The following is a 20625-nucleotide window of genomic DNA, read 5'->3' on the forward strand; positions in this document are numbered from 1 at the left end:
TTGCTAGTTGCAAGTAACTGTCCCGTTGATCACTGATGTCTGGTAATTCTTGTGCATACTGAAGGATTTGTTGCCATTTGCATTGCTTCCTTGCTGGATGGTGGCTTGTCATTAGGAGTTGAATCGATGCCTTGTTTTTTAAAGTTTGCGTCTTTCCGACTCCAAGTGTCTGCTGGATCTTTTTAACGGATGCATTTCACTCGCTCCGCTCCAGTCATTACAGTTCTTCTACGTTTCGATGCGATGATCTACACGACGTAAGTGAATAAAGTTAAAATCTTTCGCAATTACAGTAAAACGCACGCCAATAAAAAGTCGCTTATATGTCTTCGTTTCGAATCTGATTAATGAAAACGGAGAAGCGAACACGTTTCTTCGGTCATGTCGAGTGGGTGCTGCTTTTAAGATAGTGCCGCGTTCTCCAGGACGTAAATATCACGTTATGCCCGAAGCGACAGAGTAATCACTTCGTGCGCAACAAACTGGAGATAAGTGGATCACCGAAATAGCAGACACAGAAAGGAATTTTGTCACAAAAATGATATTTATTACAACACAAAATCCCCGTCTAAACGGACAACAGAAAACGCTAGTCAAAAAGAGAACCAGGAAATAATTGTAACGAGGCAACAGAATACGCTTGCGGAAAAAAAAGGCAAGGAGAAAATTTAGGCAAAATACTATGATCACTCACGAGAGGATATCTAGGAACGCAACAATTGTCAATAGTCTTTAAGGCAATGTTTTAACCGAGAAGGAATAGGCAATAGCAATGGCACGGTGTGGAATACTCTGGCAGTGAGTTGACTGCCGGAGCGCCTAAATATAGCAGGTGCAATCGCCTACAAATGTGTGGCAGGTGTGCAGGCGGCAAGCAAGAACGCCTGCCCCCTGCTGTCAAATACGGAATGTGACAGTAAGTGAATAAAGTTAAAATCATTCACTATTACAGTAAAACGCACGGCAATAAAAACTCACTCACACGTCGTCGTTTAGAGTCTGATGAGCGAAAAACGCGAAGTGAAAACTTGTTTCAGCGTCAGTATTTTCCGTCGCATCGGGTGGGCGTTGCGTGTATTTAAGCTCCCGCGGCATTACACCTCCATCCGGGTTACGGGTAGTGGAATTTCTGCTTACGCAACTTCCTGTCACGTCTGGGCAAGCCGAACTAAAGTTGGGATCCCAGAAGTGCAGACACCAAACAAGGTCTCCGTAACAAAAAGGGTTTAATACACAAAAATTCGCACCAACAAAGTAGTAACATAAAGTGCTGGTCAAAACAAGGACCACAGGGCACAAAAACGAATAACAAAAAGCGCTTGCACCAAAGGCAAGGGGGGGGGGGGGAATAAGAACCGCAAAGGCAAACAAAAAACAATGTAACAACTACACGCAAGCGAAAGCCAAATCACAAACCAAAAACCATACTTACAAAATACTTGGTACCGAGAGTTCAAAAAGCGAGACACGACGAGGTCTATAGCAAAAGCAGTCTATGAGCAAGGAAGCAGCAAGGCAAAATGCAAATACTCCAGCAACATGTGCAAAGCAGAGGACTCCTTAAATACAGAGTGAGAATAATGATAGATTGGCAGCAGGTGTGCACAGAAAGTCAAATGCCACCTGCTGGCCAGACTGACACAGAACCGTGACAGTACCCCCCCTCAACGGACACCTCCTGGTGGACCACCCGGCTTCGATGGGTGCGCAGCATGGAAAGCGCGGAGAAGGGACGGGTCGAAGATCCAGGAGCGGGGGACCCATTGCCGATCCTCCGGGCCGTAGCCCTCCCAGTCGACCAGATACTGGAACCCCTTACCCCTGCGCCGAGAGTCCAAAATTTCCCGCACCGCGTACACCGGGTCACCATCAATAATCCGTGGAGGAGGAGGCGAGGTGGGAGGCGGAGCCAAGGGACTGGTGGCCACCGGCTTAAGCAGGGAAACATGGAAGACTGGGTGAACCTTCAGGGTGGGTGGCAGCCGGAGCTTGACGGAGACGGGGCAGATGATCGATTCCACAACGAACGGTCCCGTAAAGCGGGGCCCCAACTTGCTCGAGGTGCCAGCCAGACTCAGATCCCTTGTCGACAGCCACACCTCCTGGCCCACCAGATAGGCTGGCGCCTGGCGACGACGACGATCCGCGATCCTCCAGTTCCTGGAGGCGGTGCGAGACAACGCGGCCCTGGTCTCCCTCCACATGCGATGAGCTGTCTCAGATGAAGCTGCACCGACGGGACCTCCACCTGCCCTTCTTGCGACGGAAAAAGCGGCGGCTGATAGCCATAGGCAGACATAAAAGGAGACCGACCTGTGGCTGACGAAACGAGAGTGTTGTGGGCATATTCCACCCAGGGCAGGTGAACAGACCATGACGAGGGACGATGGAGACAGACGCAACGCAGAGCCGCCTCCAGGTCCTGGTTCATGCGCTCTGTCTGTCCGTTGGACTGCGGGTGGTAACCCGACGATAGACTTGCCGTGGCTCCCAGTGCCTGACAGAACCGCTTCCACACCCTGGAGATGAATTGGGGACACAATGTCCACCGGTATCCCATGGAGTCGGAAGACATGGCGAACAAGAAGGTCAGAGGTCTCCAGGGCAGACGGTAACTTGGACAAAGGAACAAAATGAGCAGATTTAGAGAAGCGGTCCACAATGGTAAGAATAACAGACTTTCCCCGGGAAGAAGGGAGGCGAGTGACCAAGTCCATGGAGATGTGGGACCAGGGTCGAGGTGGAATGGGAAGGGGTTGGAGCAACCCTGCCGGAGGCTGGTGAGAGGCCTTACTACAGGCGCAGGTATGAGCAGGCCTTGACGAAGTCTAGAACGTCCTTCCTCAGCTCCGGCCACCAAAACCGCTGAGAGACGAGATATCGGGTCCGGTTCATCCCAGGATGCCAAGCCACCTTTGACAAGTGCCCCCACTCCAACACCTCAGAACGCAGAGGTGGGGGTACAAAGAGTTTCCCAGCAGGACAGCCAGCCGGGACTTGGGTTCCATCTTGAGCCTCCTGGATCTGACGCTCGATTTCCCATCTCAGCGCCCCCAAGATGCAGTGGTCCGGAAGAATGCTCCCTGGTTCGCTGCTCCTCTTAGCGGGGTCATGGATACGTGATAGGGCATCTGGTCTTATGTTCTTGGAACCTGGACAATAGGTGAGTGTGAAGTTGTAGCGCGTAAGTAGTAGCGGAGTCCGGTTGGCTACGCTCACTGTTTGCAGTCTGCTGCGGGGGGTAGAGGGCTTCCTCGTAACGACCCGCCGGAATCTATTTGTTTAGATAAAGTCCCGAGTATCTATCATGATTTGCGACAAGTGTTCAGTAAGGACCGCGCTCAGTCTTTGCCGCCTCACCGGCCGTACGATTGTGCCATCGACTTGCTCGCTAACACCCCCCTTCCGAGTTCTCGCTTGTATCAAGTTTCCCACAAAGAACAAGAAGCATTGAGGGAGTACATCGACAGCTCCCTCACCGCTGGCCTTATTAGACCATATAGATCTTCTTTGGGGGCCGGGTTCTTTTTTATAGAAAAGAAAGACAAATCACTACGTCCTTGTGTAGACTATCGGGGGCTTAACGAAATCACCATAAAGAATAAATACCCACTTCCTTAGATTCTGCGTTTGCCCCTCTCCAATCTGCAACCATCTTCACTAAACTGGATCTACGTAGCGCCTACCATTTAGTCTGCATACGGGTGGGGGATGAATGGAAAACTGCATTCAAGACCCCACTGGGACATTTTGAGTATCTAGTCATGCCTTTTGGGTTGACCAACGCACCCGCCGTTTTTCAGAGCCTTATTAATGACGTGTTGAGAGATTTATTGAACGTGTTTTGCTTCCGGTAAGACGCAATATCGTAGTCAAAATGGTAACGCATAGGTTTTTATTCCGGGTGAAGGATATTCCTTTCTATAGAATTCCGGGGATGGGAATATTTACTGTACTAAATTGCGCAGAATCTGGCACCCAGAGTTAAAATGTTCATGTTGCGAAGGGCACTTTGGTCTCTTGCAGAGTGATGCTTTTAAGTGCTTTTCAGCCTACGCAGGCTACTTAAACAGTGTTACACATATGATCTAAGGTTTTGACTTGGAGCCAAATACAAAAACAAGTCAGTTTGTCTTGACAAGTTTTTGTGTCGCTGGGTCATTTCAGCTGACCGTGATAAGTGGTGCTGACCTGTCCCCACATCAGTTTTATCAAATATCATTGAGACAAGGAGTGATGTATAGTCGTCGGCTGGTTGCACCTGGAGCCAGAGGAAAGAGATCAGCAACAGCGTCACCAAAAAAATAAATAAAAAATCACACACGCTCACACACGTGCATGGTCCATGCTGATGGGGCGGGAGGATGGGGGGGGGTTACACACGCTTACTGACAACGTAAGCGTTTTCTCCCTCTTACAGTCAACACCAGCAGACCACAAGTCAGATGTCTCTGAAAGCGCAGTTTGCCTGAAGTTTTTAAATGTAGTGTAGGATGGCCACATACGTCCAATTGGCACACACGGGATCGACTTATTTTCTGCAATATTTCTGTTTGCCTCTTCCACGATCACTTCCAATTACATCACCGTAAACATCCTTTTATGCGGGCAATGCTCTCCCAAATTATTATGGTGAAAACTGTCAGAGCTATCTTGAATGGAAAACCTGCTGGCAACGGCGCTGTTGCAGTGAACATGCTATTTGGAATCTTAATTTCTTAGTTTGTTTCTGTGCAAAAAGCTGCTCTTTCCTTCTTCAGATACATTTCATCACACACGCTGTTCTACAGGACGTTTTTCCCCCTATGTTATTAAACCAATTGCACGTATTTGTTGTACACTGCAACCTAAATTTCCTAGTTTTAAAGTAAATGTGTGATCAAATAAAATAGGTTATTCAAATATGCAGCAATATTTTCAAAAGAATCATCAAGTAAGCAGAATATTAGAGATTCAGTACCTTTCAGCATCAGTCACTGCATTCGTGCACCACTGTGGCCAACAAATACCACATCAATATCACTGAAAATGTATTTTCTATGCGAACTAATTCAAAATTACGCTCACAAATTTTAAAATGAACTAGCTCACTTCATAATTGATTTTCAAGTTGAACTCGTTCATTGTTTTTTTGGTCCGCCACCACACCACTCCTCCCAGGGTGCTGTTGCAAGCTGTCACCCTCTGGCATATTGGCATTTGCCCGTTGTTGCCAACCATTCAAGTCACCCTCGTATCAAGGGGCAGCTGCCACCTGACAATTAAAAAAACAAACAAACAAACAAACAAAAAACGTATTGTCTCTTTTTAATTAATTAAAAACAAGTCATAAATGGGCAAATACAAAAATAATCTGCAATCGGAACATCTATCTATCTATCTATCTATCTATCTATCTATCTATCTATCTATCTATCTATCTATCTATCTATCTATCTATCTATCTATCTATCTATCTATCTATCTATCTATCTATCTATCTATCTATCTATCTATCTATCTATCTATCTATCTATCTATCTCTATTGATATATCCATTCACCAGCTGAGGCTTGTTTTTTGTAGGTGAGAAATGATCTTAAAGACATTTTTTTTTAAATTTGTCAATTTTTTGGTAATCTGCACATACCAGCATTGAAGTCTTCGAACAGAACAATGGAGCTCCCAGCTGAAGTGCTCTCCAACACCCCAAGCACTCCAAAATGATGAGCACTCTAAACGAGTGTTTTTCCAATCTTTTTCGAGCCAAGGCACACTTCTTTCATTGAAAAAAAATCCCGCGGCACACCACGACCTGAAAATGTGAAAAAAACTTATTTTAACAATTAAATGTTCAGTTGTGTCTATAAGCATTTTTTAACATTGACAATTAACACAATGTTATAACACATTGAATAGGAATCAAATCAACATCAATCCAATATCTGGTGCATTCGTTTTAATGGTAAGTAAAATATAGTCAATTCGAACTTTAACTTGCTCAGTGTCTGATTTTTTTTCTGTGTGACAGCTGGTTCTTTTTCTCCCGGTTGTTTGTGCTCTCCCACATATTTGTACCAATCCCTTTTGCCATATTGAGTCTTTGTATAATTCTAACATCATTCAAATGACTTCTGCTAAATGTGTCGCTTAAGGTAGTCCAGCTTCTCACTCGAAAAAGAAAATATCTCACCCAGTTTCACCGCTTGTTCTTCTATTTGCACATACTCTGACAGCCATTCCAACTTAACTCTTTCATTCCACAAGACGTACTTGTACGTCTTTTTAAAATTAGGCCCCGCCTACCAAGGATGTACTTGCACGTCTAAGTCTTTTTTATTTTTGCGTCCTGGAGAGGAGGAGGGGCTGATGCAATCTGTGAAAGAGAATAAGCCATTTGCATTGTAAATCATGTAAAACACGACCAGTAGGTGGCAGTGGTGCCTCACGTGCTTGAAATGCATCCTTTTACAAAAAGCTAGTTTTCTCCGTTTTTTGCCCAGGAATGGCCGTTTTCATGAAACTTAGCCATTTTGTAATGCCGATTGCTGAAGAATGGAAAAAGATAGAAACACAATTTTTTGTTTCTGCTGAAAGAAAAGAGTCCAAACAAGGCTCCATGTTTACATAGCATTAGAACCAAATATTCTGTGGGCCTTGCAAGTTCAGTCAAAAGCCAGTAAAACGCTGGGATTGATGGGGTTGCTCCAGTGAAAATCGCTGGGATTTAATGAGTTTAAAAGCACCGCAGTTCATTCTAATTTTGGTTAGGGGAGTCGACGTATCACGTTCGCCGCCCGATCGTTTTGCCATGATAAAGAATTAGCATAGCGTCACTTATCGCAAGCACTGTCAATGCCCCGATTGGCTGCATAGCGTCATTGCATCGTATCATGTGATAGGCTGGACAACTGTCACTCACTGAATTACAAAGTGATACAGAAAAAAAAGTGATATATCTAATTCATTTGCAGTGTGTTCACTGCGCCGGATAGGTTTTCTTGTGGGCTGAGAGTGTGCGACCCATGCGCAGTTGCGCAACTTAGAAGGAACATTGGTGCCCTTGTATCTCCAATAAATGTAAATCTAAATGAAAGATTCCTTTTATTGTATTGCCTCGCGTCGGAGACTTCGCTTGTCTTGAAGCATAAGACAATTTCCTAGCTGCTGCTGGTTCCTACCAGTATGGAAAAGTACTACTGTACATGATTAATCCTGCAGGCGATCGACCGCACAGGAGTACATATTGTATAATTTATCAGGGCACACCTGACAATATCCCGCGGCACACTGGGTTTGAAAAATACTGTTCTAAACTGTACACACCTCCCAACCAAAGGCCGAGGGAGGACCCCACTGGGGTACAGGATCCAAACTTGGTGGGCTATAAGTATGCCCACCGCTCATTCAGCGATCTCACTGTGGGCAAATCCAGAGTGGAAGAGAGTCCACCAACCCTTCACGAGAAAAAGGTACCCGAATCTGAGCTGTGTGGAGGTGAGATGACTACACTGTATTTCCTCGGAACTTATGACCAACCTTGCACGCCACCACAGACGCCTTCATAACCAATAGGGGTGACATTCCACGTCACCAGAGTTGGCTTCTGTCACCTTGGAACAAACCACCACGTTCCCTTCCTTTGGCCGCAATCCAGCTCACACTGCATCGGAACCCCTTGGCACCTCCCACAGATGGTTAGACCATGGGAAAGGGGACCCGTGTTATCCCTCAGAGCTGAGCCAGGCCGGGCCCCGTGAGTGAAGGCCTGACCCGCCTCCAGGCAAGGGAAAACGATGTCTATCATCATAGTGTCTCTGAACTGTACTTTTGGGGTGTTCACACAGCAATTTTACTCCGGTGTAGCACCGGTGCTGCCCCCCGTAGAGCGTTCACACATATAAAGTTATACCGGTGTAGCACCTGAAAACACCTTAAACCAGAGCAAATTTAATCCTTCTCAGGAGGTGGCTTAAAATTTTACTCCAGAGTAGATGCTAGTTTGCGAGGCAGCACCGATATAAAATGAGACGTGTGAACGCTGCAGGGGGTTGTAAATTTCCCCAGTGTGGGACAAATAAAGAATATCTTATCTTATCTTAGACTCGCTACACGTGAGAAGAGTTGATTACATACGGGTAGAATGCCTTGCTTTCGTGCTCTGTTGTACTTCCATCATCTTTCCTTACTCTCTCTCATCCTTTTTCGGTGTCTGATAGACCACAGCGTTGATTTGTCTGGAGAAGTATATGTTTTTTCGATATGTCACAAACAAGGAGGGGAAAAGGAAGTGCAAGTTACGCACGCGCATGTTTTATTACCGGTACTATCGTTTGCATGTCCGCAGAAACTGCCGTGTGAACGCAAGTGGGGCTGCATCGGGGTTAACACGCTTCTCTTTAGTAAGCAGCTTTTTACGTGTGAATGCGCTGCAAAATTTACACCGGTATAAGACATCGCAACAAAATACGTCAGTGGAGCACCGATGCAAATGTGTGCCGTGCGAACAGCCCTTTTGTCTCGCCCCCTCACCTTCGACCCGTTTGCCAGCGGCATAAAGCCCCAGGGAACATAGCTCCTAAAATCAGTGGGATCCTTCCACCATAATATAGTGACGGCTCATGCAGGGATTTCAGTTTTAGTATTCGTCTTGATTTTTAAAAATATTTGTCGAGTGGGAGACTAAAAAGAAAAAAAAGGTCTTCAAATTTTGTGTTATAAAGTCAACTACTATTCTCAAATGACGGCTTGACCTTCTTTCTTTCATACAGCCATACGACAATACCAAGATACATTTTAAAATGAAGGTTGAAAGCTCCCGTGTGATATGAATTGACAGAGTCAAAAACGAAGGCTATTTTTGCTGTAATTATATTTTAATTTAGAAATGTAAGATGCCACCTCTTTATTTTATTTCATGAATGAAAATGCTTTTTCAATTCTAGTCATTTTGTTTGTTTTCATGAAGTTTAATAACCTTCGCTGCAGCATATCTCTGTTGACTTTTATAGAGGGGCAGCACACTCTGAACAGGTAACCGACCACGGTGAACTATGTCCTCATCATAATTGGTCGTTTTGGCTGATGCACCTATCCCCAAAATTCAATGGAAGTAATATACTACTGGTGCTCTGAAGTTGTTGTGGAGGCTATACTCGCTGTCGCTGTTTGTTTGAAACATTCAGACGGATCCTGTCCTCAGAGAGAACCTTAGCATGTTTCAAGGCATCCTTCATTCAGTGTTGGGCAGCCTCTGATTGCGCAGCAGAAGGGAGAGTGAGAGGATGTCTATTGTGTTGTTGGCAATATGACTTGCTTCGCATTGCTGATCCATCACCGGGAAAAGAGGTGCTGTTCTTTCCATTTGGTCACAAAAACTATGGCAGGCTTTGAGACTAGAACAGAACACACCGTCACTTTTCTTGAAGTGAAACCAATGATGGAAGTCGTGGAAATCTCGGTATTCTTCATGAAATTCATTTGTCATTCATTTGCACCCGAGACAAAGGAGAAATTGGATACAGCTTAGATACTTTGGCAGGGTTTGAAAAATATTGACTTTATTTTGGGGGGAAATTCTTGACACAAATATATTAATGAATAGGGGACTACTTCATCATTTGCTTCATTGCTACATTTTGTTTCATGACGGTGCTATTTTCAAATGCCATATTGTTAAATTGAATACCAGTAAAAATAAAATGTGTTCTTTTGATCACTCATATTTTCTTCTAAGAAGAGTACAAACATCGAACAAATTTTGCCGGGGTATGTAAACTTATGGGCACAACACTTGAAAAAGTTCTTTTTTGAAATGCTTTAATTGAATTTATATATTTTTTTCACAGTGCAACTTCAGTTTCACTTATTCACACCAAGTCCAATAATCATAAGCTGATAAGCATTTTTTAGATAGTTTACTCCTCTATACAGAAAATATACATGCTTTACAATGCATCATGCCTCCCTTGTTTGTACCTTTAACAATTGGAGACAACAATTTTCCAAATTTATGTTTACTGGATTTGAATCACCATATATAGTAAATGTACAGTATATGCTCACTGCAGTACTTTTACTCCAGGTACATTTTTTGGGGGGATTGGGGAGGGGTGACCTACTCACAACACAATACTTAGCATAAAGTTGAGTATTTGCATTGAAAACCAAATGACATTTTGTTTGTTGTTGTTTTTTTTTGTTTCTTTGCCAGAAAATATTTAGAAGGAAATACATAACATGGCATAGAATATTTTTGATGATTGTGTACCCTGCTCGTTTGTGCGATAAGAGAAAACTTGATGCTCGGCCACATTATAACTGGCTCATGCTTTTCGCACCCTTGACATCTCAGCACAACATTGACATGAGCCAAACCTCGGTTGAGTTGACACAGATACATTCTTTGGCGGGAAAAAAAACACCTAAGAGCAACAACAGATCCTGCAATCATGCTGTGGACAAAACCTCCTGCAGTGTAATTCTCCTCATATTATGAGTGCCTAATTAAGGGAATCTTGACGGGTTCACTCTCGATAGCAAAACCGTAGGCTGTGTGGTTTTTAAAACCATACAACCCACGTCCTGATTTGTATGTTGTAAAAAAACAAGTGTTATCGTTTTCCCACAACCTCACATAAGTTAGGACGCACCCTGCGTTGTTTTGTTCCTGTGCTGAGTAAATTTTTGAATAGCCAATGTCCAAAAACTGTGAACTGCTGTGCGGGTGGGTGGCTGCAACACTACTGGTAGTACGGGCAAGAGAGCGGTCTCATTTGTCATATGAAAATCGGAAAAGACGCAGACGATGGCTTTCCATTGCGTGAATATTTTCTGTACTTGGGGAATTGAAATGGCCTATTGAATGAAATCACCAAAGGAAAGAAAAAAAACCCGAAAATCCCATTTGATTGAAACAAGTGATCATTAAATTAGAATCAAATAAAAATAATGCTGTGTGGGAGTTGCAGAATAAATGTATGAATACAAATAGATGGAGTGCATATTGACAGGGTTCAAGAAAATAAATTTTCATGTGCCATAACAGATGAAAAAATGAACCGGAAGCCACACATCAAATAGACTCATACCAAACTATATCAAGCATTTCAGTATTAAATAAAGTTACATTGATACGTGATCATAAAAGCAAATTAACATTAGCCAGTCGACTCATATTTTCATTTCAAGTTTTCCTTCCCGATCTCGACCTCCAACACGGTGGACAAACAAATACCGATCATGTGATCAAAAGCAATCTACAGAAAGTGTCGGTCAAGTTAGGAAAATGACTGTAAGCTTTGGTGAAGTAATAAAAAAATGCATCTTGAAATCCTCGAATCATTTGTGAACATTTCTTCCTTTATCTCTCAAGGCTCTATTTTGGTTGACTGACGCCCGTGCGCTTGGTGTAAAAATGGCCTCGTGTTAATTTTCGACACACACAAACACACACTCCTCCCAGAGTCATCCAACAATTTGGTAACTATAATTTATCTGCGCCCAAGATTAAAAACATAATTTTCTTGCCATGGAAATGGTCGAGATCAACGCGTTTATGAATTTGGTAGAAGCGCTATGCCTCACTGGGCGTTCCTGCTGCTCCTACCGGCGCATCTGCAAATTTGGTGGCAAAAAGTGGACTAAATTTTAGACTTGCAAAAAGCAGGTCTAACTTGAGGCGCATGTGGTGTTATGCGATTTTGGTGTCTTTGATCTAGCACGCAGGCAGACAAATCCGGCACTGCGGTTGCTCGTGAGAGAAGTCATCGGATTTCATTGATAAATATATACCTCTGAGTCACTGTGAAATCAGTTCATTGAACATATTATAATCATTGAAAAACATTTGAATTGCACCCCTGTCACTGTTGTGAAGGGCCGGGTGTCACACAAAGATGCACTATTGTGGGTGCAAGGTGGACTTTGCCCCTGCCAATGTTCAATGAGTTTATTTCTGTTTCTGCAATGTCAAGCAAGGCATACTCAGACATACGCTCGGAACGACCTGATTTTGATGCAAATGAGGGATGCCGTGAGGATTGGCTGGGAAAAGACTACTTCCTTCCCACAAGGCCGCACAAAGGCACAAAAACTCAATGTATCCCCAATTCTGTGCAAAGTCTTGCAAAACAAAGAAAAGTCAACCCATGAGCACAGCAAGAATGCATTTTGCACTATAATTGCACTTGGCATAAAAGTAGGACGCTCAATCTTCATGGATTCTCAATTCTTTCACACAACCATCTTGGTTGTTCGAAACGAGTAGTGTTCCCACAGACACATCATGGAGCAGTGTGTGACCTTCCATCACATGCTGTTGCAAGCCACACGAGTTTGTGAGAATTTAGTCGGAGATTCAAGAAGTGAGGCAGTAAATTGGGCTCTAACTTTCAACACCTTAGGGTATACTGTGTTCTAAATGAACTATATAAAAAAAACAAGATCTTTGAAAGGATTTCCCAAACTGTCAATTTTATACTATTAAGCCTCTACTAATATTCAGTAATATATTAAAATCATACTACATTCTACTGAGCGCAGGCTCTTCTCAGCTACAACAAATAGGGACACTTTTTTTTCATTGTTTTCTTTTCTCTGATATTCTTTGGTAATCATCAGCTTCATAACATCACATACTTTTCTTTATATTTGCAAGTGTGCAGTCATTCACGTGCACAGCCGGCAGTCAACGGCATACCTTGATCTCAGTGCACAACGGATTTGTGTGATTACAAATTTGTTCCTCTGATTGGTTTCCTTTAATTCAAACACAGCTCTTTCCGCTCTTATAAATGAATTTGTTTGGAAGAATAAATACATGACGAAAAGAACAAGATGTGTATCAAGCAAATGGAATAGTGGGCAGTCAGTTTAGATTCGAAAACAATAATTGTGTTTCATTTACGTGTACACACACACACACACACACACACCATTCATATCCTCTACTTAGATTATACCACAGATTATACAAGACAATAAAATAAATGATTCAATTATAAGATGAGAGAGACAATGACAAGTGGTTCTACAGTTCAAGGTCGTACCCAGTGGAAACATCACAAATGTGCAATCCGCCATGAAAACAAGATAGGATTTGTGTTGGCGCGGCAGGGGGTCTTGCAAGACTTCTTCTCCTTGACAGATCTTTTTGAGTTCCCATGTATGGAAGAGTTGTAATTCTCATGTTTCTTCAGGACATCTGTTCCACTCTCATCTTTTAGCCATGGGAGATAAATCACTAGTCACCTGTATGCATGCATAGAAAAGCACTTTCTCTGCATCTGTTGTACTGTATCTTCAAGAATACTTCTAACACAGTGCCTTGCAAAAGTATTCACCGACTCAGCTTTTTTTCAGACCTATTTACAATCTCGATGAAGAGAAATTAAAAATACATATGCATCAAAAAGGGGCGGCCCGGTAGTCCAGTGGTTAGCACGTTGGTTTCACAGTGCAGAGGTACCGGGTTCGATTCCAGCTCCGGCCTCCCTGTGTGGAGTTTGCATGTTCTCCCCGGGCCTGCGTGGGTTTTCTCCGGGTGCTCCGGTTTCCTCCCACATTCCAAAAAATATGCATGGCAGGCTGATTGAACACTCTAAAATTGTCCCTAGGTGTGAGTGTGAGTGCGAATGGTCGTTCGTTTCTGTGTGCCCTGCGATTGGCTGGCAACCGATTGAGGGTGTCCCCCGCCTACTGCCCGGAGACGGCTGGGATAGGCTCCAGCACCCCCCGCGACCCTAGTGAGGATCAAGCGGTACGGAAGGAAGATGCATCAAAAAGTTTTTTAAAAACTAAATATGGTCAGGTGCATATGTTTTCACCTTTACCTTTAAATATAATATATCGTTAAATATCATAAAATTGGTGAAGTCTATCTGTGTGCATTCTTAAAAATGGGTTGTTCAAAACCAAAAATGGATTGTGAAATCAGACTAGATTACGTTATATAAGGCAATCTTGGTTTTTATCTGGATCAAACCTTCACTTTGTGTTGTTTATAACCTTGGCTAAAAAACTAAAAATCAGGGTAACGTACGTAGCTTCAGGGCAGATTTCAGGAACAAAATGTGATTCACAGTCAATTCTAACTGTTCAAATAGATTGTGTTTGTCATGCCATTTATATTAATTTCTTGATGTTTTATTCAAGTTATTTTCAAACCATCTGTCCAAATTTGCAGGCTGGGTCCTTCAAAGCCTTTGAAAGCTCCTCCTTATGCAGCCTCCAGAGACCGCATAAATCGTAGTGAATTTGGATATGCTATCCAAATTCATAGGCTGCATCCTCTCATCACCTAATTTGTCGGCCCACTGCCGGCGGTGTCCAAATTCGCGCGGCCTCAAAATGTCGCCTTCACATATGGCCTTCTTTTCCTTGGAGTGAGAGCGGCCCTGAGCGAAGGCTGATGGAGCAACTTTTGGAGCCTTCATTGCTTTGCCCTCCTTCTTCGATGTTCGACATTATTATTTGACTCGGCACAGTTTACTTTCAATTGTAAGTATACGTTTTCGTATGTAATCTTAAAACATTACCTATAACATAAAACTAATTGGGCAACAATTGAATAGTTACATTCGGATTAAGTGATCTTATTCGCCTAATTGGCCAGAATCACTTCAAGATAGCTCCAGTAACCCTTGAATGGTGGGTTTTAATCGTTATCATTTTGCATGTTAGCATTATTTTTTTGTCATGTTTTAGCGAGAAGAAACTGACCCCCCAATTTATAAAACTGCAGGCCGAAAACGATAGCTTCTTCACAGGGGCCAAATTCTCTGCAGGCTGTGGTTCCCAACCTTATTTGGCTTGTGCACCCCCGAACTTTTTTGTTATTCCTCGACTACCCTCTGACTTGTATGTGTTGGTGATTCACCAAATGTACATTAAATGAAGTTCATTAAATGAAAAATATGTTAATTTTTAGGAATTCTCTCTTTTTTCTTTTGTTTCTTCTCTTCTTCTTTTCTTTTGTTTTTTTTTACCTAAAATGAAAATGATAATATATACACTTAATATAAATAGTAGGCGAGGAAAACAGAGAAATAAAAGTGCCGTTGCTATTTGTAAACTCACAACATTTACCACAAAAGAAATTTAGCTCCTTTGAAAAAGTCCCCTTTAAACCAGCACATACATTTTAATATGAGAAACAAATCACCTCACAAGAATATTCAGACCCACTCTTGCAATTTTACTTTCTTTTCATCAGCAATTCGAGAGTTAATGAGACTTTAGCTGACACACTATGTCACCCTTGGACATTAATTATTATGCATACCCCGTGCGATATGCTGACATAGCCCAAAGTGTATGTGAACCCCTTCTTGCTAAACACTGCTCAAATGTACGGTACCATGATATGGTTTTTCTTAATGTGAATTGAAATTTTGGATTTATGGTGTCCAATTGTTCATGAATCCATTTTTTTAAAGATACCACAGCTAATCTTGCTGCTGTTCTACAATGCAACAATCACGTCATTGAATGACTAAAACAATCAACTTCTCATACAAACTAATAATTAATGAATCACTCTCCATCCATATTAACAAAATAACAAAACTGATAGTAATTAAGACTAATGGATTGAAGTGTATAAACCTGCATGTTACCAATAATACCAGGACCTTTGGACACATTTTTGCATCTCTATTATATATATATATATATATATATATATATATATATATATATATATATATATATATATATATATATATATATATATATATATATATTTTGCATTTATTTAATTCAGGACTATTGCGGAAAAATTTGGCCTACAAGCAGGTAAAAAAATTAAAAAAAATAAATTTCAACAATTTGAAAAAAAATACTTTGTATCTAAATCCACATTTTTTCTTTAGTGTGTAAACATATTTAGTCATGTCTGTGTTGTTGTTGTTAAAAGATTGCAAGTGCCCAGCGACAGGTGAGGGTGTGGCAGCAAAGTCCACAGCAGAAACCTGGCCCTGGTTTGATATCATGGATGGGATGTTGGGACAGAGGCCATTCATCACCTCAAATCTAAAGCCTTCACACCACCCACCCACACACACACACATAGACACGCACTCACACACAACCACCTTGCACCCACGTTCTTCCTAATTGTCTCTTTCCTTGAGGACAGTTCGGGCCAAGTAAGGCCAGGGAGGTACAGATGCACCAGCAAAAGAGCGAGGAGGATGAGGAGGAGGAAGATTCGCAAGAGGAAAAAAAAGACAAAAAAAAGAGTAAGCAAAAGATGAGTTGTAGAAAATGGATTTGGAGCATCAGAGAATGGAAATGGAAAGGCAGATTTTGGAAGATGAGAGAAAGACAACAGAGAAGAGGGAGACATTTGAGTGGTTCTTCAGGCTGATAGAAAAGATGATAGATAAAATAATAATAATAATAATAATAATTGTGATAGTTTTTTATTATTTAGACTAAAATATATACGATAACATTCATTTAAAAGTGTATGAAAACTGAAACCCTTGCCAAACGTCTGGAGAATGTTTAAGACCTTGAACGAACCCTATTCTTCATATCTATGGACGAGCTCCGTTAGCGTGCAAGCACCTTTTTGCATTATTTTCACAAAAACATGCTTTCAACAAGGCTTCCACCCCTAAAAAAATAGATAGATAGATAGATAGATAGATAGATAGATAGATAGATAGATAGATAGATAGATAGATAGATAGATAGATAGATAGATAGATAGATAGATAGATAGATAGATAGATAGATAGATAGATAGATAGATAGATAGATAGATAGATAGATAGATAGATAGATAGATAGATAGATAGATAGATAGATAGATAGATAGATAGATAGATAGATAGATAAAATGAGTAGATAGTCAGCGAAAAACGTATTGTATTGTGTCTACCAAAGTCAGCTGGTCTCTCATTCAAGTACCATGTTCATATTAAAAAGATAATTCTGTTTCGATCACAGCCACTTTACTGCAAGAAGTTTAATCCTAGGTCTGGGAGGATGGATAGATACCCAGCAAATCATATTACGTTTTTAATAGTTGGCAGGATACTTTTTTAATTTTTTTTTTTGGAAGGGGATGGGGGGACTTGGCAAGGCTGTAGTTTTCTTCATTTGATTTGGTCCTTACTGAGACATTTAACGAAAATGAATATTGGCAATGCACTGGCACCTTCTCATTTGTTTTCTTCCATTATTTACTGTATTTGATTGTCAGATTGACAGTTCCCTGCCTTTGTAGGTATCGTTCACATTTTCTCCAGGTATGAAAATAATAAATACTTATATATCTATCTATCTAATAATCTTAAAAAGAATCACCAAAGCTATGAAAAGCAACATCTTTACATAAAACAAACCAGCCCATCTCTCTTGCTTACCCACGCACGCGCGCACACACACACACGGCAAACTATTTAAGATCAGAGTTTTCTAATAAGAGCCAGCTCTCATTTTTATGAACACTTTAAATAGTGGATACATTGCTTCTGGAAGTAATATTACGAAGAATATTCTTAAATTTGTCATATTTTCCTTTATATAGTTGTCATTCTTCCAAGAAAAGCAAAACACTCATTCTGTCAGAATGTTCCGATTTAAGTACCTCTTGTCACAGTGTAATTCATCTTTTGTACAATTTAAGATGTGTAGCTTATTTAAAGAGATGATGTGTTTTGACGAAGGAATCTGACTGTTGCTATCCTTTGTCCTGAGGCTTTCCTACTAAGTACAGAGAATGCAACGGATGTTGTCACAGTGTCTTCCTGGCGACAGCTGACTGACTAACAAGAACCTCCCACGGGTGCTTGGTCGCTTCTCTCAAATGACTTGGGCTGACACATTGAAACCAATGCAGCACAAAGGAAAGTCCTCCTTTTTAAATAAATATAACCACATTGTCTTCCTATTTGAGGCATGCATCAATAAATACATCAACCAAACACAGCGCCTGATACATTATTCATAATTACGTTAAAGGCAGTTTCAGAGCTCGTGCCTCTGAATCTCATCGGCATTTTCCAAGTCCTCTTCAAGGTGATCTGGAATCTGATCAGTTCAGTGCATGTTTACATTACCTGATTTAACTTTGATGTACTTGCATGTTGGTTGTTGCATGACAGGGGCGTTGTTTTGGCAGTATCACATACTTGAGGCGTTAGATAAGTTCTTTGAACATTTGTCTTTGAAGTCCTGACCTGTAGTTTCTCATTGATGAATGCAGTTGCCATCTGTGCGCGCTTGTGAGAAACGTCTCACATCCAGTGTCTTTTCTTCCCACCTGCTTCCCTGCCTTTGCAGTCAAGTGCGAGTTCAGCCTAGAGAAAGTCACTCTGCTGCTCATTGGAGAGTTGACTGACAGTCACTTCGCTATGTAGCATTGCGGCAGCCCTCGTCGGGTCGCAGTCCAAACAGTTTTCCCTGGCAGTCGTAATCTCAGGACAAGTACAGTGTCTGCATGTGCCGTGATTCTCCAGTAGTCCGTTGGAAAACTGCGTAGAGTTACACTCTTCTTTGTCATGAGGTTGCCGGCACGGTCCCTTCTGGGTGGAATTGTGTTGACACAAACACCCGCAGAGTGACCTTCTGCACAGGGCTAAGTCCCGACAGAGAGACTTGCGGAAGTTGGGTTTAAAAACCAGATAGACAATGGGGTTGTAAAGTGTAGAGGACTTGGCGAAGATAGCGGCCAGTGCGAAAGCCATAGGTGGTACTTTTGAGGCGTTACCAAATGCTGCCCACATGGACACAATCGCGTAGGGACTCCATGCTGTCAGGAAACCAATGCAAACTGCCACGGACAGCTAAAAACCAAAGCAAAAAAACAAGTTGATAGAAATGTACTGTACATACACAACAAAAGGTTTGGGATTTTTGACTCTTGGATGAAATCTCAGGATGAAGCTGAAAGTTTTACCTCGACAAATCATGTCCAACAAATACTGTAAAGTGAACCTAAACGTGTATTATAAATTTGACACACCACAGACACGAGTGTCATTAACAACCTGGCCATATTTGAATGATCCCAAAAAATGTGCAACGAATCTAAAATGAAGCACCAAAACTATTTCAGCTCTTGAACACTCAATACCGCAGATCTTTCTTATGCCTAAACACCTCTCCTTGTTTGAGCCGCGAAAAGGTATCCACGTCAAGCCTCTCGCTGGCGTCGGGCGGAATCCTTATACCTCAAAAGTCATTACTTTTCAGGAGAGCTCAAAAACCTAATGTTTGTTCAACCATTAGCATTGCATCATCTAAGCCATTTTTAACACTTTAGACTGGTCAATAATTTCTACAAATAACAGCCACTAGTGTGGATTGACCAAGGATATAGAAAAAAATACAAAATTGACCAAATTGTGACATGGGAGGTTTCGGTTTGACGCCAGCAGTCGACTGGCTGAGATATATCCATATATCTGCATTCAAAGGTTTCGAGAGGTTGTGATTAAGTTCACCTGTAAAGGTTATCGTCAGGGGTGCACATAACCGGCGCACCAGAGTGCATGAGGGCTCGGATTTGAATATTGTGCTCTTGTTCAAGTCACCTAGCTTTTACGTGCTAATACTAGAGGCGAACTTCAGTTTGAAATCAAGTCAGCTGCTACAGTGCAAGAACGTATTGCGTAATTAGTGCCGGGAACGTACCTTAATAATAAGTGCATGTGCATTGGTGATCTTGTTCTGAGGGGACATGTGCTGCTGCACTGCCTGGCGGGAGCCACGGACGGTCAACAGGATGAACACGTAGGACAGAAAGATGACCATGCAGGGAACGATGTAGCAGAAGAAGAAGAGGCAGACGATGTAGCTCATAGCCAGAGAGTTCTGGCTAGGCACGTGCCAGTCGATGCAGCATGCTGTACCGTACGGCTCGGGCCCGTACTCTCCCCACCCCAACAGGGGCCCCACGGCAAACACGGCCGCGTAGCACCAGACCCCGGCGACAAGCAAGCAGGCGTGGCAGGAGGAGAACTTGTTGCCTGAGGACAAGCATAACAGAGAGCCTGATTGAAAAAAACAAGTCTCACGGTCAGACGGTCTTGTCAGCTGTGTTCTCACAGACGTGCTGCATGGGGAACAGTATGTGCTTGTATTATGGGCACATGTATGGCAAGATGTGGGGAGGGCATCATAGCATACTTGTCATTTAAAGCTCATCAAACCATACCGGATCAAGTGCAATAATGTTTTTATAGAAGAAGACAGAAGGAATAAATAAACAATGACTGAAAAGTGGATAGAAAGCTCTTTTTTTACATTTGATGGTGCATCACTAATGTATTCAACAGTAATTAACAGCATTCACGGGAACATGAAAGTATATGTGGAAAAAAAACATGGACATGCTGCACAGAAAACCCAGTTCACAAAAGACAACAACAACAAAATAAATCAAAGAACTTGTTACAAACATTGTTAACACTATCATTATTAAAAACTCGAAGACTTGTTAATGCATTTAGCGAGTTTGAAGATACAGTAAATGCTGCAAACGTGCAATATAGCACTGAACTGGGGAGAAATAGCATCAAACTGGTTTTCACTATTTCAGATTTTCTTATTATTTGTATATTTTATTTCATGTATTTATTTATTTATTCGTTGGGGGTGGGGGACTATTATCATTGGAGGAGGAGGCAACAC

At 42.0% G+C, this 20625-nt stretch overlaps 3 protein-coding genes across 4 annotated transcripts in view; 2 read left to right on the top strand and 1 right to left on the bottom strand.

Annotated features, from left to right (window-relative positions):
- LOC127594953 (uncharacterized) overlaps positions 1-20625 on the top strand; it is a 352607-nt gene that overhangs the window by 263820 nt on the left and 68162 nt on the right. The gene's annotated exons all lie outside the window — the stretch shown is intronic.
- LOC127595320 (uncharacterized) overlaps positions 1-20625 on the top strand; it is a 74907-nt gene that overhangs the window by 31379 nt on the left and 22903 nt on the right. The window lies entirely within an intron of this gene.
- Positions 16743-20625, bottom strand: part of opn7b (opsin 7, group member b) — a 61152-nt gene continuing 57269 nt past the window's right edge. The window contains exons 5-6 of the mRNA XM_052056811.1: positions 19627-19961; positions 16743-18776 (exon numbers count right to left, since the gene is read on the bottom strand). Of these exons, the coding sequence (XP_051912771.1) occupies positions 18291-18776; positions 19627-19961 (821 nt within the window). The 3' untranslated portion in view covers positions 16743-18290. The remainder of the gene's footprint in view (positions 18777-19626; positions 19962-20625) is intronic.

Source organism: Hippocampus zosterae, chromosome 2, assembly GCF_025434085.1.
Source record: "Hippocampus zosterae strain Florida chromosome 2, ASM2543408v3, whole genome shotgun sequence".
Classification (NCBI taxonomy): Eukaryota; Metazoa; Chordata; class Actinopteri; order Syngnathiformes; family Syngnathidae; genus Hippocampus; species Hippocampus zosterae.